The sequence below is a fragment of the Haemaphysalis longicornis genome, unplaced genomic scaffold (assembly GCF_048455015.1).
Source record: "Haemaphysalis longicornis isolate Haplotype H1 unplaced genomic scaffold, Haemaphysalis longicornis Haplotype H1 scaffold_1, whole genome shotgun sequence".
NCBI lineage: Eukaryota > Metazoa > Arthropoda > Arachnida > Ixodida > Ixodidae > Haemaphysalis > Haemaphysalis longicornis.
In genome coordinates, this window is record NW_027526203.1 from 417,049,909 (window position 1) to 417,075,514 (window position 25,606).

The window sequence follows — 25,606 nt, forward strand, 5'->3', positions numbered from 1 at the left end:
CTGATAACTATATTTTTCATGTTCCCTCTACTGCATCACTACTTATGTCGTGCAGAAGTTCTTTCAAATTAAACAAAGTTGTGTTTTGTCTTTATGGCCCCTTCAAAGGAATTGAATGCTTCCTCACCCAACATTAACAATTCACAACTGCAAATGAAGTTACCTCCTCACGTAACTGAGATATGTCACAAGTACTGCAAAGAAGTGTTCTCAGCCTATTACATTTTTTATATACATTAATGATCCGCCTCACTGCGTGCCCTCTATCATCCACCTGTTTGCAGATGCCCGTGTCCTTTTCTGTGAAGCAAATTTTCAAATTAAGGGGCTTAACGCACCAAAGCTACACCTGGGTCATTATGAGACGCGCTATAATGGAGGACTCCTGATGAATTTTGACCACCTGGGGATCTTTAAGGTGCGCCAAAATCTTGGCACACAGGTGTTCTTAGTTTTCGCCTCTATTTGAAATGTGGCTACAGCGGTCGAGATTGAACCTGCGTCCTTGAGCTCAGCAGCACAACACCTAAGCCATTCAACCACCGCAAGAGGTTTTTCTGTGAAGCAGAAACTGATACTGGTAAACTAACACTTACACCAGGTATTAATGCTATCAGCACTTTGTGTAACATGTGAAAAATAGTGCTCAGTGCTGACAAATGTAACTTCACATGTGTGTCATGTAGTGTAACAAGCCTGTAGTGTGACAATTTTAGGCATGATCCGCATTTATTCGATTTTTTATACAGCACGCACAATTTAAATACTTGTTGCAAAGACATTTACTTAAAGCAGTCATTTCTGATTCAAGTAAACTAACCTATCGACGGCTTGCAGTACCAGACCACCTGCTATGGCCTCTCATGGCTGTGCAGCGTCATGGTACGAAATCAAAAAATGATGTGCATGCCTGAAACTGCAAGATATCCACACTCCAATACATAGACAAACAGCCCAGCTGCGATGAAATGCTTTAAAAAGTGCACTTTACTTTGTGCCACCATAGCGACAACGGAAGCAGACCATTCCGCTGTTGAAGTCTTGAATCAAAGACATTAAAATCCGCACGCCGCAGCTTTTCTAAATATGCACTGGAAGCCACCTGTAAGCAGTGATGGAGACAGAAAAATTAAACCCTAGTTAACATAAGGTACAAATTCCATCAGTAAGCAAAAAGCACACGCACAGAGAGCAGCATTACACTAGGGTCAATCTGGGATGTACAGGTCTGCACAGAAGTAAACAGAGCATGGGCACGATGGGGCCTAATGGCATCGCTGCGCTGCCTAGACAGTCCGACGGAAACCAATGGACTTCTACTGACCGTGCTTTCGCACTGCCCCCGCTCCCCTATCTGACACGTTTAACTGTTGCTCTGTTGGTGTGTCAGAGCGGGTGCAGGAGTTTTCTAAGGGCAACGCTAGGCTGAAGAGTGGCACTAGTGCATTGTGACTAGCAGCCGTCAGCGGCGATTGAATGCACCACCGTTGGCTGAGGTTGAGGAAGCTAGGCACGTGCACACACGTGTCTCGCTGTACGCTGTGAAAGTGACTGTCGAAGCCCTGTTCACAAGCGGCATAGTAGGATTTTCCACCTATCCTGCTTTTCATAGCATGCCTTTGCAATATAATACATTACAAGCCAACAACAAAATTGCCCTGCACAATATAGAAAGTCCGTTCAGAAGATGAATCACTATGAAAATTTTCCTTATTCAAAAAAATAATTGCACTTCTAACATTTTGTTTTATTTGTGGCTTACTCCCAAGTTATTGGGGTCCCTTAGTTTAGGTCTGTTCTGATAGAAAAAAAAATGCATAAAATGCCCATACTGAGGAAATTTGCTCTACGTTAAAGAATGCTGTGTGATACACAAACACACACACACAAACTCAAACTCATACACAAACTCATATAGTAATCAATTACAAAGGCCTCATCGGCCACGTCTTACTTTTGCACAAAAACCAATTTTATTAGTACTAGCGAGCACCTTCTATTAGTTAACAAAGGGTTATAGCTTTTAATTCATGCCCTTGGCATGGTTCAGCAATGACAAGGTAAGGAAAATATTAATGTGCTGATGCTTCCACAAGTTTCGGGGAAGGTTTTGGGGAGGGTTTGGCAGGCCCTTAAAATGTCCTCACGGAGCCCCATTTGAGAACCACTGTGTTATACAATAAAATCACAAGCAGCAGTGTAACCCTTTAGACAACAAACAACACAAAAACGAGTTAAAAAAAAAAACAGATGCAATGAAATTGCCATTTTGAGGAAAACAGTACGTCCATGGTCTATAAATCGGTCCGTGTAACATTATTGGGTGGAAATTCCGTCTTGCATAGCCTTCTTTTAATGTGTAGCACTCTTTTCAGCTCAGGCAAGCAGCACCACGATTGTATGTGGTGCAAGGAGCTAGCACCCTACATGGACATGGAATGGCAGTACGCACTCCTTTATATCTGTGCCCACTTCGAAAGGACGCATGTGCACTATGTGCTCACAACAGGCTGTTTGAGGAGCAAGAAGCCAGACCCATGCCACATGTCCATGAAAGACGGCATTACGCACTCCTTCCCATTTGCAGCCAGGCTATAAAGCAATCACCGAAAACCAATGTCAAAGTGGTGCGCTGTAGTTGCACTGACGACAATGATTGCATCGTAAAGTTTGTAAAGCCCTGTCTTGAACCACTCGTCATGTCAGATGAAATGGAGCCTCTCGGGCGACAACCACCCACAGAAGACAAGCTCTTCAAAAGGAAATGGCGTCGTGCAGGCACCAAGCATCACCGATACACAACAGAGGTGAATAGTGGCAAGCAACGGCGCCTACAAAATCTGACCTCTCCACTTCTTGTAGGCGACGTCCCAAGTGTTTATAGAAATGGTCATGACGTCAAAGACTAATAATAGTGCACAAAAAATGATGATCCAAAATTATTTTAAAAAATTCAATACAAAGAGAACAACAAAATTAAAAGTAATGGAAAGAAAAAGAAAATTAAAAATTAATGAACGAAAATTCAGCACCTTCATGTAAATATGTAAAAAAGCTAGCCCGCACGGTCATGACTACGGACAGTGTCCACTTCGTTTACACACCCTTCGAAATAGGGGCCTAATTTCGACTGCAGTCGAAACTCGTTAATTCAAACTCCAAAAGAACAAAAATTTGTTCAAATTAACCAGATTTCGAATCAGTGGAGGTCCGTTTGATTACCGGTACAGCACACAATATACCGATATAGGAAACAGATGCGCAATTCAGTCGGCCCTCCTGTGTGTTCTTAGGTCCGAAATGTAAATGATTGCATAATGTCCAAATGCAGCATACGCATTGGACAGTTCGAGATGGGCACCCAGAAAAGCAGGTGCGCACTGGGTGGTGCATGGTGTGCGGGTAGCACCAATTGCGAAAAGAATAGCAAAAATAGCAATATAGGCACATTAAAGCGCCCGTCTCGAACAACATCTGGAAGAATACATTGAGCTTCACATATGATGTTCACAAGGGCACTCCTGCCAAAAAAGTGCACACAAGAGAGCAGCTATAGTTCATACCACAAGCTACATGCAGCACTGTGGAGGCTACATTCTTGTCAACAGTCCACCCTCTCGCGGCGCCTAACTCGCCGCGAAGGAAGCGACAAAAGGCGCCGGGGTCTCACGGTTCCACTTACTGAGAGGGGAGAGGGAAATGTCCTCTTACCTCTAGTATTACCTCCATGCTTCCAGGGCCCCCTTAATGGTGCGTTAGGCACCCTCAGTGGGCGTACTGTTGACAACAATGTAGCCTCCACAGTGCTGCATGTAGCTTGTGGTATGAACTATAAAGACACATTGAGCTTTGGCATTCAGCTCAGGGTTGCACAAAAAGTAGTTTTTGTGGATGGGCAATCTGGTTCTAATTAACCGCGGTGCATGTTTCAGGTTCAAATTAAGGAGAGTTTTCCCCCATTGAAATAGATGTCCCTTTTCCAAGATCAACAGGCCAGTTCAAATTATCCATTGGTGTGAATCATGAGACTTCAAATTAAAAGGGTTTGGCTGCACTTTCGCACTGCTACAAAGCGAGGCGGGGTGGCTTTTTTAACGGCGCGTGTCAAAGCATCAGCACATCAATATTTTCTTTACCTTATCATTGATATAACCACACCAGAGGCATAAGTTGAAAGATATAACCTTTTGGTAACTAGTATAAGGTGCTCGTTAGCGGTAATAAAATTGCTTTTAGTTCAACAATAAAACATGCAGCCGATGAGGCCTCTGTAATTGATGACTATACAAGTTTACGTATTGCCCACAGCATTCTTTAACACAGCGCAAGTTTCCTTGGTATGGGCATTTTATATGTATTTTCCTTTTGTCAGAACCGACCTGAACTAAGTGGCTGCATAACTTGGGAGTCAACCCCAAATAAAAAAAATAGGTTAGAAACTAGTTTCTTTTTGGAATAACAAAAATTTTCCAAGCTATTCCTCCACTGAATGTGCTTTCAATATATTGTCCAGGGCAATTTTTCTGTTCGCTTATAATGTATTATATTGCGAAGGCATGCTATTGAAAACCGGATAAGCAAGAACACTATGCCGCCCGTAAACAGGACTTCAACAGGGTTGCATGCGTGTTCGCACACGCATACCTTCCTCCAGCTCAACAGCGGCGGATTCAGTCGGCACTGATGGCTGCAATGTGCCAGCACCACTTTATAGTCTTGCGCAGACCTTTGAAAACTCACGCCCACTCTGCCATGCCAGCAGAGCAATGGTTAAGCATGTCTGATAGGGGAGCAAGGTCTGCAGGATCGCACCGTCAGAATGCTGCCTTTTGGTTCCCACTGGCCCACCTAGATGGCGCAGCGATGCAATTTGGCCACTGCAACTCTGGTTCATGTACTTCTGCACAGACCTGTACATGTGCACATAGTTTTGAACCATAAATGAGTGAGTAAACCAATGGCTTTTCAGCAAAAAAATATATGTTAAAGGCTTTTAAACATCGTTTCTTTTGGTTGCTCAGACTGTTCATAAATTTCTTTTTTACAGTTACCAAAAATGTTTTTAAAATAGCCCTTCCACCTAAGTGACAATCCCTGGGAATTTTTGACAAAAACCGTGTAAAACCAGGTATTTCGAATTATTGCTCTCAACAAAAACATAAAAACCCCTTGAAAATCCAATGCATACGCAGAAGAGTATTGTGCATTTGTAAATTAAAAATCGATTTCCCTGGATATTAACTACATCGAACAGCAAGTCACAGTCTTGAAATGATGGCTTTTCCAAAACTGCACGTCACCATTTTGAGGCTAACAGACGAAGCAGGGTGGATATGACCTAGGCCGTATGGCTTCCAGTAATCCTGACTTTTAGCAATCCCAACAAGAACTGTTAGAAAGTAGGCTACTTTGATGAAACTGAACATGATTGCACATGATTGCAAAAAACCAGAAAAGAGAAAATGCAGTAATTTATTCAGCCAGGCCCTTCGTTGCTTGTCGTCAACAGAAGCTTTTTAATTTCCATGGGTTTGCTGAAACCCTTTCCATTCAATATCAACTTCTACCTCTGAGAAAAGCCGTTTCCTGACCCTTTTATTTGGCCCCAGGGAGCGCTGACAGGTAATATTCAGATTCTAGCACCTTATAGCCCAGGGGTCAACAAACTTATGAGGTGGACGGCTGAGTTGCATGAAGCCAACACGGCGGCGGGCCAGGACAAAAATTAAGCAAATTAACAACAATATTTGACAATAATCGACAATATTCTGGCTAAGTGTGAGGATGGGGATGCCAACTGGAAGCGATCCAGTCTCTGTTCTTGTCTCCCCATTTGAGGTCAAAACTGGCGTGCTAGCCTTCAGATGGGCAGTGACAGGGGGAGGGGTTCTGATCATGTGCTGGGCCGCATAATACCGCCCCCCCACAGACCGCATGCGGCCCTCGGGCCACAGGTTACTGACCCCTGCTCTAGCCAGTAGTCTATTTGCCCATAGACGGCTGGAAGTATTTTCTTGCGAAGCTAAACATCTTCCCTTCACCCATTAAAACTACACCGCCCTGTCAACACAGTGTACATGCGCTGCAACATATAGGGAACATTTCTAGACAGCGTGCATTTTGTTGCTATATTTTTCACTTGGCTGTTCTTCAACATTTAGAACTCGAATAAAAAAAAATTGAGACATGTAGGTGTGTATACCAGAGCATCCGCCGGGTAAATTTTGTATTATCTAATTATTTAAGCATCAAGCTATTTTCCTATCTCCCTTGAATGTGATAGATCAGCGTATGACCATATGCAGTACACAATGTTACACTGAAACTGTCGCACTCCAGCAAAGTGTGGTTCTGCATGTCAATTGCTTGTTTGCAATCCCATCTGCTGAAGCGCACAATGTGTTTGTTGTGTGGAAAAATGAGCACCGGAATGCTCAACCACTTTAAGACATGTGCAAATGACTTACCGCTGGGAGATAGACCAATTTTACATCATTTGGTACACCCTTCTTCAGACTGCGGGCCTGAAATAGCCCAACACAATGGCAAGCACCACATGAATGCCACATAATTCCCAAAACAAATATGGCAATATTGCAAATAATTTGCAACTAAACAACATTTCAACTAATGCTTGGAGAATAATTTCCATTGCTCAACAAAACATTTGCCTCCTCCTCCTCCCACAGACAAGACAAATGGGCTGTGCATTCGTACAGCGTTGAAAGGAAGACCGAAGGTTTGAATCTGAACTATCAGCCTTTGTAAACTACATTTATCTATTTCCTACTTCCTACAGCATTTTATTACCTATGTTGATGCCCCACTCCGTTGCTTCACTGTTTGACAATGCATTAGATTATGTCAATGTACTTCAAAGTGATACCTAAATTTCTCTATGCTAATGTTAGACTACCTTTTGCAAGCCTTCTCCACGATTGCTCAGAGGGACAATGTAATCTGTGAACTCGAAGTTGCTTAAATGTGAGTGAAAGCCTTGTCAGGACACAAAACCCTGCTTTCGACTCTCCGTGTGAACATTGTTCGTGTGCAAAAGAAATTTCAATTCCCCATTTTTTCATATCCCTTCTTCTACACATGTCCTTGAGTCAAGCTGCACCTTTTTATTTTATAGAAGCTTTCTAACAAAAATGCTACAAGAGCACCACATGCCATTTTTCAGGTGAATTACATAGCCAGACTAACATTATGTGCTCAAGAGTGCATAACACCCACTGTAATGCCATATTGGTGCTGCGAGTACCAAATAGAAAAATAAATTACGGAATATTCCCTGACTAACTTAATAATCAATGGCTTTAGGGGAAAAAGAGTATGGACACCAAAATTTTATGTTCCACTTTTATTGCTTTTATCGATGCTTAATGACGTGGCGTACCCGAAACAGCACTTTAAATACTTGAGCATGCAATAATGAATTACATTTAACGACCTGAAAAATTCTCCGTTTCAGTTTCCTGCACTTTCAGCCCTGGGGGCGCATATGACAGAACCACGGCATGACCTCACCGTTTTGTGCGGACGTTAAAACACTGTGGAGGCCGGCGGAGGCATTGTTTTGATTGCGCCGCCGCCGGAGCTGAGTGGCCGAGCTGCCTGAAGGTGTTAGGCCTACCAGTGCGGCAGAAATTTGATGACCGCAATCAATAAAAGTCCCGATGGTGACTTCTATTGCGATTCCGGGCTATATTATTGGCTCCTTTCTAATGTGTGGAACTTTATTTTTGGCAAGAGTGCCTTTCTGGGCAGTGGTTATACCTGTAGCTTTGGCTACGTGCATCAGTTTGTGAACGCGCCAGCACCTAGCCACCACTCACCGGGCCGCGCATGTGAAGTGACGTCATGAGTTCTGGCGAGCACTGGAGGCACACAGCTACGCCACTTCTTTTTGCTACCTCAGGGTGATGTCACACCGCTGTCCATTTGCTGCGCGCCGCTCTGCAGGCTGTTCTGTCGGCATGATAAATGAGACCAAATTGAAGCATGTCCCACACGTTGCAGGCCACTCATATTTCAGCAAGGGTATTCTGTTGAGTAAAGGAAGTGAACTGTGTAATAATATTAACACCGAAAGTTGGTGTCAGTACCCCTTTAAGCAGGTATTATCCAGTGCTAGCTGGCTGCCTAAAAATCTAGCAATGGGATTGTTGTTTGAAACCTGTGCGAACAAAGTATGCCACTGATGTCACATTTGTGGCTGATATTGTAATGTTCGGGCATGTTTTAGCAATAAATGCTCACAAATGACGGCACCCAAGGAACTTCAGTCCTCAATGATAATCCACTGCATGTGTGAAAGCATATGGTTTGGCATCATGTAACTAGTTAAAGGGTTGCATTCATCTAACAGCACTAAAATGACGGGGACAAAGAAAGACAAACACAGGCGCTTTCTTTCTTTCTTTGTCCCCGTCATTTTAGCGCTGTTTGAAGAATGCAACCATACCAACTAGCTCGACTAGCTGAATTTTCCGTGTTAATATTAGCGAGTTTTAGCACACTGTTCCGTCCTTTCCGTTCGTACCGTGTTTACCAGGACCTGACTGCGCCTGCGCAGAGGACACCCCCCACTGTAACGATGCGTGGGCATGGTGAGGGCTGGCCCACAGAACTAATTCACCCTACTGGAATGAATGCGCAAGTGCCCAGCCGGTGTGCTGCTTAGCTAAAGGATGCGGGTTCGATTCCCGGCCACTGCGGTGGCTGCTTTTCTGATGGAGGTTAAAAGAGCAAAAAGGGCCGTGGGTTTGAGATTTCGGCACATGTTAAAAATCCCCAGATGGTCAAAATTAGTCCGGAGCCCTCCACTATGGCAGGCCTCATCGCCTGTGTAGCGTCGGCGCATTAAACCTCATAATCAATCAAATCAAGTGCCCTGCTGGGTCCCGGTCAACACGGTACGAACGGAAAGGACGGAACTGACAGAGTGCTAAAACTCTCAATTATTTCACAGTCCACTTCTTTTAATCAGTAGAATACACTCGCTGAAATATTAGTGGCCTGCGATGTGTGGAACATACTTCAATATGATCTCATTTATCACGCCGACGGAACAGCACATGGACCTGCGCGCAGAAAATGGACATCAGCGTGACACCACCGTGAGGTAGCAAAAAGAAGTGACGCGGCCATGTGCCTCCAGTGCTCGTCAGAAACTTGTGACGTCACCTCACACGTGTGGCCCGGCGAGCGGCGACTGGGCACTGCTGCGTTCACAAACTGAAGCACGTAGCCAGAGCTATAGGCCTAACCGCTGCCCAGAAAGGCACTCTTGCAAAAAATAAAGTTCCACACATGAGAAAGGAGCCGATAATATAGCCCAAGATCACAATAGAAGTCACCATCAGGACTGTTATTGAAAGCGGTCATCGAATTTCTGCCGCAATGGTAGGCCTAACACCTTCCGACAGCTCGGCCCCTCGGCTCCGGCGGCGCGGTCGAAACAATGCTTCCACCAGCCTCCACAGTGTTTTGACGCCGCACAAAACAGTGAGGACATACCGTGGTTCTGTCATATGCGCCCTCCGGGCAGAAAGCACGGGAAATTGAAACGGACAATTTTCAGGTCATTCTATGTAAATAATTATCGTGCTCAAGTATTCGAAGTGCTGTTTCATGTTCGCCAGGCCATTAAAGGGGCCATGCAGACAAAACACGTTTGGTTCATTCGAAAGATTGCCTTGTTAGAATCATAATGACATCACTTTTAACGTAAACTTTGCTCAAATAAGCTACATAATTAGGAAAAAAGGGAATGACTATGCGACCCACTAGCTCATTTCCTGCAACAGAACCTATGATGTCATATGTGACAGCTCTGCGATTGGCTGAGGCCGGCAAAAGCAAACACAAATTAGGAGGGTGATAAGCTTGCCGAACGAGCTACTTGAGCTTACATTTAGGGCCCATTAGGGCACAAGAATGGTGGGGCGAACAGCGGAAGTTACGAAAGCACACGTAAACATAGAAGTACTGATGCGTACAGCTGTTGGTACTGTGCGTACTATGCTGTTTTAGCTGCACAGCACTGTGGCATTTTGGGGTTGTCTCAGACGACAGTGGCCGTTTGGCGTAAGCGATGGTGTCTTACGTGACCATATTTGTCGAGCAAACACCATGTTACACGAAACAATTATTTTCTACCTTAACAAAAACAAGCCAGGTGCAAATGCAGTCAAAAACAAAGGCAGAAAACAGCCCACCACAATATAGTGGTGCCATCTAAATTGACTAACGGTAAACAAGGCTCCCCAGCACATATGACACCATTGCAGACGTCACGAAAACACACGATTTGGCGGGAGAATCCAAATTTCAATTTAAGTTGAATTATTTGTCAGTGAATAAAGCACGGTTTACTTCCGGACAAACGCTGGGGGCACCACAAAGCATGAAATCTTTCGATTAAAACAAGCTTGTATTTTGTCTGCATGGTTCCTTTCAGCAATGACAACAGCAATAAAAATGGAACATAAAATGTTGTTGTCAGCACTCCTTTAAGTTACTGCATTCTTATGAAAGAGTCATAAATAAGTATACATAATGAAGGTTACACAAGAAATGCACCTTGATTGTTGGGAGATGTTTTGAATTGTAATTTGTGGGCAATAAAAGAAATCGCAAGATAAATTATTTGTGAGTTACTTTTTTATTTAATCACTACCCCACAGTAAGAATAATCAACACAAGCTTAGAGCAGAATACTAGCATTTAAAACAACTCGATACAAAGTATGCCAGCATTTTCGTGAAATTATTCTGCATTACTGTAGAAAACCTTCAAAGAAAGAAAAAAAAAAAACCGCCACAAATTGTATCTACTATCCCAACAAACACATCGGGCTTTCCTGCAGATTCTTCAGAGAGCTACAGTATGGGCGCAGCAGTGTACATTATACTTGTATTCTGCAAAGATCCCTCAGAGACTAGGACACTGCCATAGTCATAGGGAGCTAATACAAGAACTCCACAGTCATCAATATTTATGAAAAGAATAAAAAAATCTGTACCTTCACTAAATGCTGATGGGCTACACAAGCAACATCGTAGACCACTTCTTTTAAATCTGCTTTCCCACGTGCCACTGACTCTTGAGACACCCTGTGCTGCAGGAGAAAAGAAAAAGAAAGAATGAATGAACAAAAAAAATGTCGTTGATCCCTCTTTCATAGGAATCGGCAAAACACGAAAGTGGAAGGGGCCTTCACAGGAGCAGTTGAATGAGGAATTTCCTTCTTGTGTGAAGGGTTCGCGAGCCTGACCCCGCCAGTCGAAGTGACACCGACACGCAAGAAACAAAAAACAGGGGAGGGTGCCGCAATTCACGCGCGTCCCCCGTACACAAAGGCGCCGGCATTGAAGCGCCAACTGTCGGCGCTCATTAGAGTCATGATGCACTGCTTCACTTCGCCTCTTCTAGACAGTGCGCACCATCTGAATGAGTCATACGGAAGGACATAAGGTGCGTTCGTAGCATATGCTCACGTCTCAGTTCGTAGCGCAGTGGGAAGAGCGCCACGTACCTCCCGTTGCGGCCAGAGAGTCGTGGGATTGAAACTGGGCGCCGCCGCATCAATGGCACTTTTTCTGGCGACGTCACTTCCGTGACGCATATCACGTCCCCAAAATCTTTGTGTAGACGGGCATTAAACACTTTTGTGTTAAAATAACATGCAATTTGCATTTTAGTTGCTCCCACTGCTCAATATTGTTATTGAAAACTTCCACTATGCAGGGTCTCAGTGCAGATACCAAATGACACAAAATATGCAGTATGTTGTGCTGCTGAGCCCAGGAACGCGGGTTCGATTCCCGGCCGTGGCAGCCGCTGTTCTGATGGAAGGTGAAAAGCAAAAATGCCCGTGTGTTAGAGATATCGGCGCACGTTAAAGATCCCCAGGTGGTAAAAACTAATCTGTCGGCCTCCACTACGGTGCACCTCATCGCCTGTGTTGCGTCGGCGCGTTAAACCCATAATCAACCTGTCAGATATGCAGTATGTTTCCTGTAACAAACCAAGCACTAAGATTAGGATGTTAAATTTTCCACCACCAAAATAATTTACAATCATTAAAAATAGTGCAGGCCACCCCGCACTTTTTTTTACATTTTGAATAATAAACCAATTAGGGTAGTTAAAGTTTGCTTTTCGTGAGTGATCCTAGTCAAATGTTTTCAATTACATAGATGCACAGCATCCAAACATTGGCTCAATATATGAACGTTTAAACAAGAGAATCCCTTCAATAGAAAATAAATTACGGAGGTCAACTAAAATATCCACAAATGCGGCACAAAATTTTGGCCGTCTGCATCTGCTGATAACATCAGCGACTAAGCGAGACGCAGCATGGCGATGAACAGTGCAAGAGTATGCCAAATTATGAGAGGCTTGAACGGTGCCAGTTAAAATCTCTGCCAATTGTCCAAATTTCACACATTTTATTAAGCACTGAAAAATCGCCTACACTAAAAAAACTCTCCCAATAATTTCTGCATTTCATGTTTTTTTTTTTTTTCAAGATCTACAAGTTTTTGTCTGGGTTCATGTGCAAGAAAAAGTTATTTTACCGTAACTAATGCAGGCATGAAGACTTAAACCTAGGGTGAGAAGGTCCACACCCCCCTAAATGATCATTACTCACACTGTTACAGGAAAATTCCACACTTCTCAATGTAACCTACATGTTACTTCTGTCCTTACACTTTCTCATATTAAATAATGAACACAAGCATTACGAGAAGGAGGATTTCGAGGATTTCGTTATGTTCGGATGGAACCTAAGGCTAAAAGATTCCGGTATTAAAACAGTACTGACACTGAGTGACACTCCAGAGGGTGTCAAATTACCTTCCTGCAATTATGTGTATCAAATGTTGCTCGAAACTAAGTTTAGATCTATATTATTGCCGCAGTTTCAACAAGCCAAAAAACAGTGGCTCAAACGGTGTCTGACATAGAAGCTTTTCGCCAGTCATCAAACTTAAGCGACACACATATCAGCCAGGAACAAAACCAACAAGCCCATGAACCGCAAAAATAACAACACAAAATATACATTTTTGTGGGGCCTTTTGCCCCTTTTCACTCCTTCCCCTCTGCAACTGCCATCTCCTCTGGACAGTTTCAGATGAAATAAAGCCAATGAAAAAGGATGCAGCACAAAGGACAAGAAAACTGCTGCATCCCCTTCCACTGGTTTTATTTTACTTGGGACCCCAAACCAGCTGGCCCAGCAGGCTAACCTAGTCAGTTTCAGACCGACCTGCTCAATGTGACAAAACTCCTTTTTAATTGAGCGAAGCAGCCTACAAATAATCAGGAAAGTTGGCGTGGAACGCTTTTGAAGCAACTGAAAATGCTGGCGTCTTGTTTGGACAGAAAAAAAGTGGTACACAAAAGTCTGTAAAGCTCGTGCACCGGCTTCGTGTTTTCAGCGGCTAAAACTGAAATTGATGACCTAAACTACACTGTAATTCATCATCGACAGCACGTTAGCCAGTCCACATTCGTGTGTTGCAGTTTATGAGCCATCAAGGACTCCTAAACAGCAAGAAACTAAAAAGCACAAATTTGGTGTCGGTATTCCTTTAAGTGAAACCTTGTATATAACATTGAAAGACACCACCTCATAAAAGTAAGCTGTTTGTTAGACAGAAAAAAGAAAACTAGGGAAAGTAAAGCTACATTTACGTTTGCTTACATGCACAAGTTCTGACCTAGCTGGCTCACGTTATGATCCTTGAAAGCACAAACATTTTGCCGTCTTGTCTGTTTGTCAGGAGACTGAAAATGTTCTTTTTTTCTTTTCTTGCTTGAAGGGGCCATGAAGACAAAATACAAGTTTGGTTCATTAAAAAGAGTGCTTTGTCCCGACAACAACTATACCAATTTTACCGCAAACTTCAAAAAATTATCAAGATATTAAGGAAAACAGCTGAAGCAGTGGCCGCCCCAGCCACTTTTCAGCGATTTCGTTATGACGTCACAGAATCTTGTTTGTGTAACTGGTGGCCGTCGACCTCAGCCACTGCTAAAAAACATGACTTGGCGATTGTAGTGGAGCCTTGAGTTTCGTTTGATTGTATTACTTGAATCCTAATGTGCAGTTAACACACTGATAAGTATGTTTTTACTGCTGGCCCATATTACGTCACTCCTGCCAATATTACATCAATGTGGTAGGAAATTTAACGTTTTTGAAAATTTCCTGCCTTTTTTCTGTTAAAAAACATCTGTTCTGGCTGGAATGGAACTGAGTGAGTTACCAATGGCTGTTTAGTTCCTTCAAACTAAACAAGGTTACATTCCGTCTTCGTGGCCCCATTTTTAAAGCAAATCTTTCTACCTCCACCAGCCAACAGTTTCGTCGCGGCATGCGCCACAAGAAACTCCCAACCAGGCTAACTCAAACTACTGGTACTGCCAGGAATCGAACCTGGGCAAGAAGAGAAGAGGAGTGAGAGCATGTCATCGTAGTGACTGAGCTACGCCCACACGTGGAGACGGGGATACAGATGCTGGTTTTGATTCAGCCGCTGGGGAGGGGGAGGGCGCTTTTTGGAAGCGGCCATGGCGTAAAGGCGCGTTTATACTTCGACGTAGCATCACACCGCGTTCGTCACACCGCGTTCACCCAATGAACACCCAGGCAAGACGGAGCAAGATATCTTCGACAGTATGCTGGCCAGCCCTGCTTCACCGTTAACCGAGGGCAGCTCTTCGGAGGCGACAGTGTCTACGGAAGGGGGCGGTGGTGCTGCTGCTTGCAACGGGCTTTCAGCCGACCAGATGCGAGGCCCCACCTAAAGTACAGTAGCAAAAAGAGGCAGGAAATCCGAGAGTTTTGAAGATTAGCTGCTCGGGCAGCTGAAGCAGAAAATGACGGAAAATGAGGTGTTTGGCATGTCTGTAGGTCTCAGCCTGGACAGAATGCCGAAAAAGAAGGCGGCAAAGTGCAAAGCCCAAATAATGGGCTTAATTGCAGATTTTGAGGATGACGAGTAGTGTGACTTCACTTTACTAGACGAGTAGTCTTTACTTGTGCGTTCATAGCCTTTTCATGTAACTAATGTGTTTTTTCACCTCTGTGTTCTCAGAAACATCCCGTTTAAATGATTGCTGGGAGTATTGTGTTGAATTGTATCATTTTTTTTTATTTTGTTCTCTAACCTAATTATATCCTCTGCTCATTGCTGCCATGTTCTTTGTATACACCTGCCTTTTCAGCTTGGTGCGTTCGGTGCATTTTTTGTCAATTGCTATCTGGTGTACGTTACACGAAGATGTGTGAAGTGAACACTTTGTATCGTTCTGAAAGTGTGTCAGTGAACATGTTAAATCAATAGTGATTAGACCTTGAAAATCAACTAATCGAGTTTTTTATTGCTTTTTTCATTATCACTTGAGTACAAAATAAAGAAAGGGAAATATTGCACCTGAGCCCTCCGAAATTCTTTATCACAACATTCTACGTCTTCAGTAATGCATCATAGTATAGAATACAAACTATGTGTCCTATTAGGCAGTTTGTTACTTAATTTCAGTTACATAAAATTACAGAAATTGCAGTACCGAAAATTGCGTTTGCAAGTGAAGGCATATTTTGGTTAATGTCAAATTAACAAGGAATGAATGCAAGAAAACAGCACGTTAGAAAAATGTACCACAAGGGTGGGTGTGGGGGTTGTTTACAAAAAAGTTATGAGCACAATCACGCAAGTGAGCAAAAATTCTTTTTTGACTGTTAGGTGGTGTCGCCGCAGACAGGTTATGCTTAGCTTTTCCTTACAACTGTCAGCTGCCACGGCAGGGAACCCTCCAGAGACATGAAGTGATCCGCAATCTGGTTCCTGATTGCCATAGCAGCTGGTGCAGAACGGTTGTTAGTGCACAAGCTTTGCGTGTCTGTCTGCACAACACTTTCCCTCCAGTTACCTGCACGAACTAGTTCGCCAGTGGCACTGTCTCCATAATTAACTGGGCAGTATGCCGTGTCGAGCATCAAAAAGTTGTGCAGGCATACTGAAGCTTTCACCATGTCTGTTAGCAGCTCCAGGTCGCCACTGCATGTTCCCAAAAAGCAGCGCCAGCTAGAAACTAAAATGCCAAAGGCATTCTCAACACATCAGCACGCCCTTGACAGACGGTAGCTAAAAACTTTATTTTTTTCATTTAGTCCTCGTCCAGGGTACGGACGCATTAAATACGTCCGCAAGGGGAATGCCGCGTCGCCCACCAAATAGAGCGGCCACTTGGATACTGCTGGTGGCAATTGCAGCTTACCGCACTCCAAACGTTCCTTAATGGTACTCTCCCGAAAGAAAGAACCATCTGAAAGCCTGCCTTGGGCTCCAACGTCAACCATAATAAAGCGGTAACTAGCATCAGTAACGCCAAGCATTAATAAGGAATAAAATCCCTTGTAGTTGTAAAATTCGGAACCGCTGTCCTCCGGGCACCTGATGGCAAAATGCTTGCCGTCTATACTCCCGATACACCCAGGAAAGTTCCACTTAGAGCTGAGCTCGTTTTCAATTGCTGCCCACTCGGCTGCTGTGGGTGTTCGGAGCACTGTCGGAGCAAGGCAATCCCACAGGGCTGGCAGCGTTTCCTTCAGTATTCCCGACACTGTTGATGGGTGAATTCTGTAGTTGGAGGCGATCTCTTGCATCGATCCACCCGTAGCCAGGAACCTACAAAAAAAGGGGGGCCAAAACTTCAATTAATTAAAAAAGAACTACATATAAAAGATGCTCTATGCAAAATAAACATGAATGCGGTGCAACAGCTAACTGCGTTGCCCTTACCAGTGGCATACACAGGAATATTTTTCTGGGGGCGTTATACGCGGCAAAATAAACCTAAAAGGAAAGATAGCCACCGCGCAAGCATATTACACATCCATTGCGTTATCTAATTTTCTTATTTTGTATGTACAGATTTATTTACCGATGCGCTGCATGCACAGTGTCGACGAAAAAAGGCTGAAATGAGGATGGGACAGTGGGGGCAACGCACCACTCAGATAATTCCGGCAAGGGGGGGGGGGGGGGGGGGGAGTCGTCGAACATTGAAACACTCCCAAGGGCTACGCCACTGGCCCTCACCCTGATTGTTTTGATATAAAGCTGAGAACGACAAATGATATACAATGAAAGGGAACCTGTCACGAAGGCATGTGGGCCCATTTTAGAACTGCACAACGCAAAAACAGATTTATATAACATTTATGGTCAATGCATAACCTGTGATTCTTAACTGCAATGTAGAACTTTCAAGTCCGTCTTTTGTTTGAAATACCTACGCTGAAATACCCATGATACGTTTTTATTTCAACACTAAAGGAATGAAATAATGCACAATAAAAGGAAATAGCAAGATAGTGCATATATTTTGATAAATTCGTCAAATGGTGGCAAGTGGAAGGTAGAGCAGTGGAAGGTAGTGACCGCCAGTCTTTCGGCAGAGTAGATAGGCCTCCTGTGGGTGGGTGCATGGAGGATCCGGTAGTACACCAAGCCTAGGATTTGGTCAAACGATGCCTTTGTCATCCTGCGTGAGTACAATGGGATTCCACATTAATTGAGCGCAGCTATAAATACATTTTAATTTTATATTCCTAAACAGTCCCTAAAGATGTCACAAACATTTCACAGGACGAACTAGACCAATATAATTCGATTTCGCTGTACCTATTTCTTATTGTCCCGTTTTTGTCGTTCACTGTCACCATTTTTTTAGTGTTTGGGCATGTCCATGTACTCGACCGCTGTTGCTGATTCCCCGACCGGGTTGCCGTCAATCGTGCATAAGACACACGAAGATTATGAAATGATTTACCTGAAGTACTTGAAATGGTAATCGGGGTCGCAGTGTCGCAGCTCCAGGACGAGGTGGTGGTACTCGCCGTATATTTGGCGTTGGTCAAATATTTCGCGGATATACATCGACCACTTCCGCTTACGCCGCAGCCGATGAACCAGTAATGCCAGCGCCAATTTCTGGCGCGCAGGATACGCCCAAGCCATGATCAGGACACAAGTGCGCGAAAATACATGGACACACAGAAAAAGACGCGGAGAAAGGTTCAAGCAATGGAACTCAGTGCACACTGTTGCAAAAGCGCGGCACACAGCCGGGTTTGCGGAAGCACGAAAAAAAAAAAAAAAAACGCGCGCCTCTGCTCTAGGCCGAGCGTTTCATACATTCCAGGACAGCTGGCGCACTAATCGCAAAACCATCTGCACATGCGCCAGCCGGAAGCGACGCTGGCTGCGCTGCGCCAGCACAGCTGGAGTGTACACATGGTAGTAATTTCCGCTGGCGTAGCCTAGCAGACGTGACGTCACCGACCGTGCGGCCGCGCTCCCGTGCGCCGGGAAAGTCGGAGTATATTTGCGGCTTAAGATAAAGAGGAGCACCGATTTCGCTCTCTCCGATGGCCCCCTAATGTCCCTCACTCCTGGAGCACAGTGTAGATGGTGCGGCGAATTGGCATATTACCCAGCATTCCCCACGCACCGGAGCCTGCTCACCACGTCGGGCACAACGGAGGGACCTATTCCGTCGGCTTTGCCGTCTGCTTCAGCGACGGTTGTTTTGGCCTGTTTCGACCCTCCAAGGGTTAACTAAACTTACTGGCTCAAACTCGGTATGAATGCTAACCTCATGCTGAATTGCTTCAGTATCTCTGCTTGTGTCGCACGGGGGTGTAGCCTCAAGCTTCTTTACTTCTCTTTTAGAACTGCATACAGCAGCACGCATTGCATTACGCGTACTGGACCCGAAGAGAAGCGGAGCGAGAGCCCGTCGTCTTAGCGACTAAGCTACGCCCACACATGGAGACTGGGGAGACAGACACTGGTTTTGATTGGGCAGCTGGGGAGGGGGAGGACGCTTTTTGGCACGAATCCCTGGTAACAGCTGGCAGAATCTCTGGTTTCACTCTTTGTAGAGCCACGTGTGTAAATTCAAGTGACATGAAATGGGCAATTGTTGTGGGTGTCGTTTACAGCTTTGTTTTCCAACCATCTTTACAGCGTGGATAGGAGCCAATTTTTTAATAAAATACTGAGTAGATTACAGTAGAAATAAGGCTAACCAGCAGTTTTCTAAAAATTGGTTTCATGCACTGGTTGATACATTCTATGCAGCGGTATATATACTTAGTGGCAAAACTGCAGCTACGCTTCTACCTGATTAAAAAAAATCAAATTTTGGTTGTTTAACACGCCAAAGCTACACATGGGCTATGAGGCGTGTCGTAGCGAAGGGCTCCGATTCATTCTGACCTCCTGGGGATCTTTAACGTACACCGAAATTTCGACACATGGGCATTTTCGCTTTTCAACTCCATCTGAAAAGTGGCCACAGCGGCCGGGATCGAACCCGCGTCCTTGGGCTGAGCAGCCCAATGCTTTAGTGACTGTGCAATTGCGGCAGATGCTCTCTACCTGAATCTTCCATGAAGACGTCCTCTCTGGAGAACAGTCGCAGAGAAAAATTATATATAGGAGGCGAAACACCTATTGCGACAGCTGCGGCCAAGCAACCAGACAATGTTGCAATCAAAACACAACTCAGGCTACAAAGCTTCGTAGCTGCGAAAGAAAGATGGCGACACCTGATGGACATGATGATGGTGGATGCATTCACCTTGCGGCTGCACAGTGAAATGCCTATTGCGGCAGTTGTGCTGTCTCTTCTCCCGCAATAGATGCCACTAGTTTGGCCTGCACCAAGTGCTCGTGACGTTACCGGTGGCCCTACGAAGCAATGTTTGCCTTCCTGTCTCGTTGTTCTTACTCCGTGCCTAGAGCATATTACCTAAGCTAAATAAAGCCCAACAAATCCCTTCGTTCCATCCCTGTTTTGACAACATGAAAAATAATACCACTTGTGAAAAGAATGCAAAAAGTGCGATTTTTTTTTTCAGCACTGGAGTTTTTTACATCATTTTTACGTAAAACTACCCCCCCCCCCCCCTTCCGACTTTACTTGTCATTTTTAGCATGCATCTTAATGAAGGCTGGCCTCACCTTGGCCATGAGCTCCGATGGAAGATAAACACGGCCTCTTGAAGCATTGAAAGGAACCCCCCTGATTAAATTTGTGATGCCTTGTAGCTTCCCAACGTGGCTGGCAATGTGATCAAACTCCACATTTTGCACACCTAAAAAAATGAAGGAAACTGTAAATTAGAAATATACTCGCATGATACATCACTCTGAACGAGTAAACCATTCCGTTCAAGAACATTCGAGACCAAGAGCTTTCAATGCCAAAGGTAGCACAGGGAAAAATTTGTGCATTCTTTATACCTTCATGAATTACATCACCCCCACTCTTTAACCAACCATCAAATATCTCATTTTTTCCGCAAAAAATTGTGGGCATTTTTTTTTTTTCAAGCCCACTTCAATCTTTCGTGTAAAACTGGCTTGTACAAGTAACGAAAATTTGGAGGGGAGTGTTTAATAATATTCTATAGCACAAGTAACGAAAATTTGGAGGGGAGTGTTTAATAATATTCTATAGCTCCTTATGAATGTGTAAAAATCATTCAAATACAACTTCCCTTGAACATAATAGGCATGGCATAAAGGTCATGAGGTTGGCAACGCTGCTTGCGAACTAACAATGCCTGGCCATTTGCATTATATGGCAGGCAATTGGGCACACCCCTGGCATTGACTAAGTAAAAGCACAGTCCTTCAATGCTGTCACTGGTCACCAAACTTCCCCGTCTGTTTCATATAGAGACAATGCGCACCCCTGCAGGTGCCACTGCCGCTAACGGGGCATCCAGTGGCCACGTGTGACACAAGCAGCTGCGCTGTTTGGCCAGCTTCGGCATGCGAGTGCTCACTGGATTTCATAGTCCCGCTTTGATTTAGATGAATTTTTTCCCCTAGTCGTCCAACCTTTGTAAGCATACACCGCTTCCCTTTTACATGCGTTTTTTTTTTTCCAACTGTCTAACTACTCCCTCCTGACGCGGCCGATGACTGTACCCGCATCCTCGGGATTTAGCGCATCATCATGCTCACGAATTTTTGAAAAATTTGCATGGTTTTATTTACACAGAAGTTACAACCATGATTAAGACAGGAGCTCCATAGTCAGAGGCTGCTACTTGACAATGGAATGAAAAAAGCAAATACATGTCGTTCAGAGTACACAATTAAGAATTTAATTGTGCTAGGACGCGCAGATCACGCCAGATAGGGAATAATACTGAGAGTGAAAGCCCAACGCATAGTTTCAAGGATTTAAGATCACTGCAGAAAGACAAGGGACCGAATAGAAAGACCGGCAGCAACGTGTCTTTCGCAGCAATGCTTTTAAATTGTTGCAAATGTAAAGGCACAAGAAGAAGGTTAAAGTATTTTCTCACAGGTTACAAAAAAAGAAAAATACAATGGAAACCCAAGCCTTTAAAGGGAGGCAAATCAGCATGATCCAGATAAACACAATAAATCGATTTCTTGTGTTATAATGCGCAGCATATGGAGAAAACAGAATATGGAAAGTAAGAGCACCAGCTTTGTGACCAGTAAAGCATTGAAGGACTCTGGTACAAGTTTAAACATTCTACAGTTGCTGCCAGATTTTTTAGAGCATCTGAAGTCATGTTGCATTTGTGTGGTGCATTACGAAAACAGAAAGGCGAAATTTAGAGCAATTATGTGCCTTCAAATTTTCAGTGAAGCTTCACAAATCTTGTTGTATTTACCATACGTATTACAATTATTACTGTTACTGAAATAAGAGAGGTTTGTCAGTATGTGGCAGTTGAGAGCAGCTTAGCAAGATGTCCTCGGAAAAATGCGTCTGGTTATTTCCCTTCAATAGCTACAGGACTTTGCACATACTACGTGTAGTATGCAACATAAAAGGAGTAGATGAAGATTCTGGATATCTAGGGCTTTGCTTACCCATGGATTGTAGGATGAGATAAAACGTGGAGGATACACTTTTTTCTGCATACTCTTCAAGGTCACTCACAGTGCTGTGTGGCCTGTCACCCAGAATGCCCTCCTGAAAAGTGGGCAGGAGAGGAAGAAAGAAGAAAAGATTCCACTTTGCATTCATTTAAAAAATACCGTACATGTACATCTGATCTCTGCCATTGCCAAAATTCATCTTCATTTTTAAATATAATATGTCTTTAATGTTTCCTTAATATTCATCCAATCAAAGGCCCACATTGTTCAATTTCCCATTTTGACATCTCTACTAATTTTGTTTTATCTCAGGTGCTTGACATATTTACCTTATCAAATCCTTAGAAGTCTTCTACTTCCACAGTTCCCATCTATCATGAGCAGGTTCTTTATTTCCTACTGCTCCTGATAATTTTCAGTCGAGCTGGGGAGTGACAATGTGCATTTCATCCCAACTTCATTTTAGCGGAGTGCAAATTTGCACTGACTTCAATTTTTTCAGTTCCCCAGATGGAAGATTTCATTCTATGCCGCCTGATGTGTACAAAGCAAACTGCTCAATGGTGCTTGGTAAGGGCCATTGGATTTGATAGTACTCAAAATTTTCAATACCCATTGGTGTTAACAACCACTAAAGTGGCCGCCTGGCACAGGTCTGTTTCCACTCGTGGAGTGGCTCGGCAATCTCATCTCATTTCTTTGGTCCCACCGTATAAAAGATTCCTAGCAAACACACCTCGAATCTCACCAAAAACGAGAAAAGCTGGCTGCATTTAAAAAATATATAAGAAGCAATGGTAGAAAGTGGGCCAATTGCAGCAAGAAAGCTGCAGAATGCCATGGTTTTACAGGCAACCACGTGGTCTCCTGTACTGCCCACAAGACGTGCCATCGCACCTAGTCACACCTCATTTCGTCATTTTATCCGTAATTACATTTTTAAAAGCTAATTTCATCTTTATTTTGTCCACTCGGCTTATCTTAATCTATTTCTTAGGAACGAGTTCCTAAGGCTGTTTCTCTCACGTCTTTTGTACGATTCTGGCTGACTATACCAAGCTCCCCGACCCATGTACGCTTACTCGCTTTCCAATTGCTCACTGATGCAGGGAGCTTGGGTGTACGAGAAAATGAGAGACTTTGTTTACGTACCCTTGAATCAATCATCCTGTTCACCCAATGTCGGGACAGCTGTTTAGATTGAGCCAGCACTGTCAGTTCCTGTGCAACTGGATGTTCAGGAGGGTTTCCCTGTAAACGTAAACGCCACACCCTTCGATGTCACGCCGAAGCCATAAAATGTAAAATGAGCGTGCCACCTTGTACGCTCTTTCGACGGCGTCTTTCCAAAAGTGGATCCTCATCAAACCTATGTCCGCTCTTGAAACGACGTCTCTAATCTAAACAGAGAGTGAGAGGGGGGAAAAGTGTGTCTCGCGTTACGAGACAGCCCCAAAGCAAACAAAGCGTTCAGCAACACACCCATAGACAGACATGCTCACCTGCGCGAGTTCAACGTTGAAAGCTCGAATGGCGAAGGCGCTTCTTTGCACGCCACGAGGCAGAAGAAGAGAGCAGAGGTAGTTCTCATAGTCGTACTGCCTTGAATACGAAACCGCAAGGTTAAGTCGAAGTGCAACGGTGCAGAAGGTTAAGTTGCAATGATACTTACTTGACGAGGTCCATGCAGTACGCAACCGGAGTAGTGCCGACCTTTGTTCTTGACGATTTGAAGACTTTAGCCGTTAAAAGATTATTGACAATGAATCTATGACAGATACACTGATTACGTAAGGGTGCATTAACACCTGCAGTTCTTAAGCAGTGTCTAAGCATGCTTCTTAATTTTGGCCGCGCGTAAACAGAAACAAGCTTTTTTTCCGACTTGCTTTGGCTCGTCTCGTCTTTGTTTGTGCCGCATTCTATTAGCTATTGCAGCGTTGAATTCGAATTCATACTATTACTTCATACCATTCATACCATTACAAAGTAACAGAGAGTTCGACCTACATTAAAAATGTGCTATCACACCTGTGTACCAATGCACGAAATGAAAACAGAAACTGGAGCAAATAAGCACCATGACTTTCACTGACAAGTTGGCCAAGTCATACAATGGATACAATGGCCCTATGAGCACTATGAGCGCGTTTTTTTTTGTTTTTGTTTTTTCAAATGTAGAAGCAAATAACCGTAAGGGATGAATTATTTCGCACGTGACTTGCTTATAGGTCTCCGCTTCTACTTTGCCCAAATAGACTACGCTGATGACGTTACTCTATGGGTCTCCAAAGGAAACCTCGACCAGAAAATGGAACAACGGCAAGCTGCCGCAAACGTGGTTGTGGAAAAGGCAAGAGAGAACGGCCTCGAATGTTCACCTGATAAATGCGAGCTCATCCGAATCTATCCAACAAAAGAACAACTACCTTCCCAAATCCAAATCGGAACAAAGACCATCCCCGAAAAAAAAACCAAATCAGAATACTAGGCGTACTGCATAACTATCAAAAACTTAGACACGGACGAAGCGGAGACAAGCGCCGTCCTACTAGCCATAAGATGGGGCGAACACAACGACCAAGCGCTGAACATCCTCACGGACTCAAAAAGAGCCATTCTAAACTTAGCGGCAGGCAGAGTTCCCAAGTCCACGCAGCGGATTCTTCCTGCATGCAACGCTGAAGCATAAGCACACCATCATTTGGTGCCCCGGTCATGAGGGGCTAGACGGAAACGAGATGGCCGATTGGGTAGCGAGGTTCCTAACGTACCGCGCCGAGTCAGAGCACTCGCACAGTCTTCCCCCTCCTGAAACCCACCAAGAACTCCTCGCCAGGCTTCGTCTCAGCAGGCAAAAGTTTCCCCCTCCACACAAAGGCCTTATCCCCTACGAAAGCCAAACACTAAGGAAAATTCAAACGAACACCTTCATCCACAAGTATAGACTTTATTGTTGCGACCGAGCGGGGGCACCCGATCCGAGCTCCGTGGCCTCCGACATACGAGTGGTAGCGTGTATGATGCGAGCGGCCAGCCGCTGCTGCAGCCGTAAAGAAGTCCAGAAGCCGTAGGCTAACGTAGCTGTTTACTTCATAGCGAGATCTCGAGTGAGCCGAAGCCTAAAAAACAATGCCCCGACGGGCGAGGTTACAATACATGTAGGACTCGAGCAGAGCGACAGCATCGATTCGCTGCTCTAACAGGAATTGTTTACAACGCTTGCGGGGGTCTATTTATACCCAAAAGCGGTAACACGGTAACGGTCAAAACGCAACAAGCTGCAACACGCAACACCGACTAGTCGGTAGCCTCGGCGCGCGTTGACTCCGAGAGAGGGGAGAGAGGAGGACTCCGCTGAGTTCGCGGGGCCTCTGTGTCCTTGAAGAGCGTTGAGACGAGCCTCGCCGGCAGCCGCCGAAGTTTTGAAATGCGCCGAAAGCGAAGCGTCTGACTCGGCTTGTCGAAACTTGTCACCGACCTGGTGGCGCCTGACGGCAGAAAGGCGCACGCAGTGGCTTCGCCGCACAGCCGAGGAGTGATGCGGGAAAGTACGGCGGCGCTGGTCGATTCGTAACACCAGCCTTTTCCAGCGTCATTGCGGTACCAGAGCCACGCGAGGCCACACGATGACTGGT

At 44.5% G+C, this 25,606-nt stretch overlaps 1 protein-coding gene across 2 annotated transcripts; it reads right to left on the bottom strand.

Annotated features, from left to right (window-relative positions):
* Positions 1-705: 705 nt before the first annotated feature.
* Positions 706-23,966, bottom strand: Sicily (NADH dehydrogenase (ubiquinone) complex I, assembly factor 6 homolog sicily). Of its 2 annotated transcripts, none has more exons than XM_077687140.1 (9): positions 23,641-23,899; positions 23,471-23,570; positions 23,288-23,368; positions 23,121-23,219; positions 21,960-22,062; positions 20,061-20,194; positions 11,030-11,125; positions 6,468-6,524; positions 706-1,102 (listed from the first exon to the last, which is right to left on the bottom strand). In XM_077687140.1, the coding sequence occupies exons 1-9, from the start codon at positions 23,802-23,804 to the stop codon at positions 974-976; spliced, it is 963 nt and encodes a 320-aa protein (XP_077543266.1). In that variant the 5' UTR covers positions 23,805-23,899; the 3' UTR covers positions 706-973. The 2 variants fall into 2 exon arrangements, with proteins under 2 accessions (XP_077543266.1, XP_077543265.1); XM_077687139.1 differs by lacking the exons at positions 706-1,102; positions 6,468-6,524; positions 11,030-11,125 and adding exons at positions 15,390-16,715; positions 17,472-17,574; positions 17,863-18,023 and having other exon boundaries at positions 23,641-23,966.
* Between the last annotated feature and the right edge of the window lie 1,640 nt (positions 23,967-25,606).

Excerpts from the sequence above, each read along its gene's own strand:
- Sicily (XM_077687139.1), bottom strand. The coding sequence starts at position 23,804 with ATGCTTAGACACTGCTTAAGAACTGCAGGTGTTAATGCACCCTTACGT. Across the intron at positions 23,369-23,470 it reads TCAACGTTGAACTCGCGCAG|ATTAGAGACGTCGTTTCAAG; the intron begins GTGAGCATGTCT and ends CTCTCTGTTTAG. Across the intron at positions 22,063-23,120 it reads ACAGGATGATTGATTCAAGG|GAGGGCATTCTGGGTGACAG; the intron begins GTACGTAAACAA and ends CCCACTTTTCAG.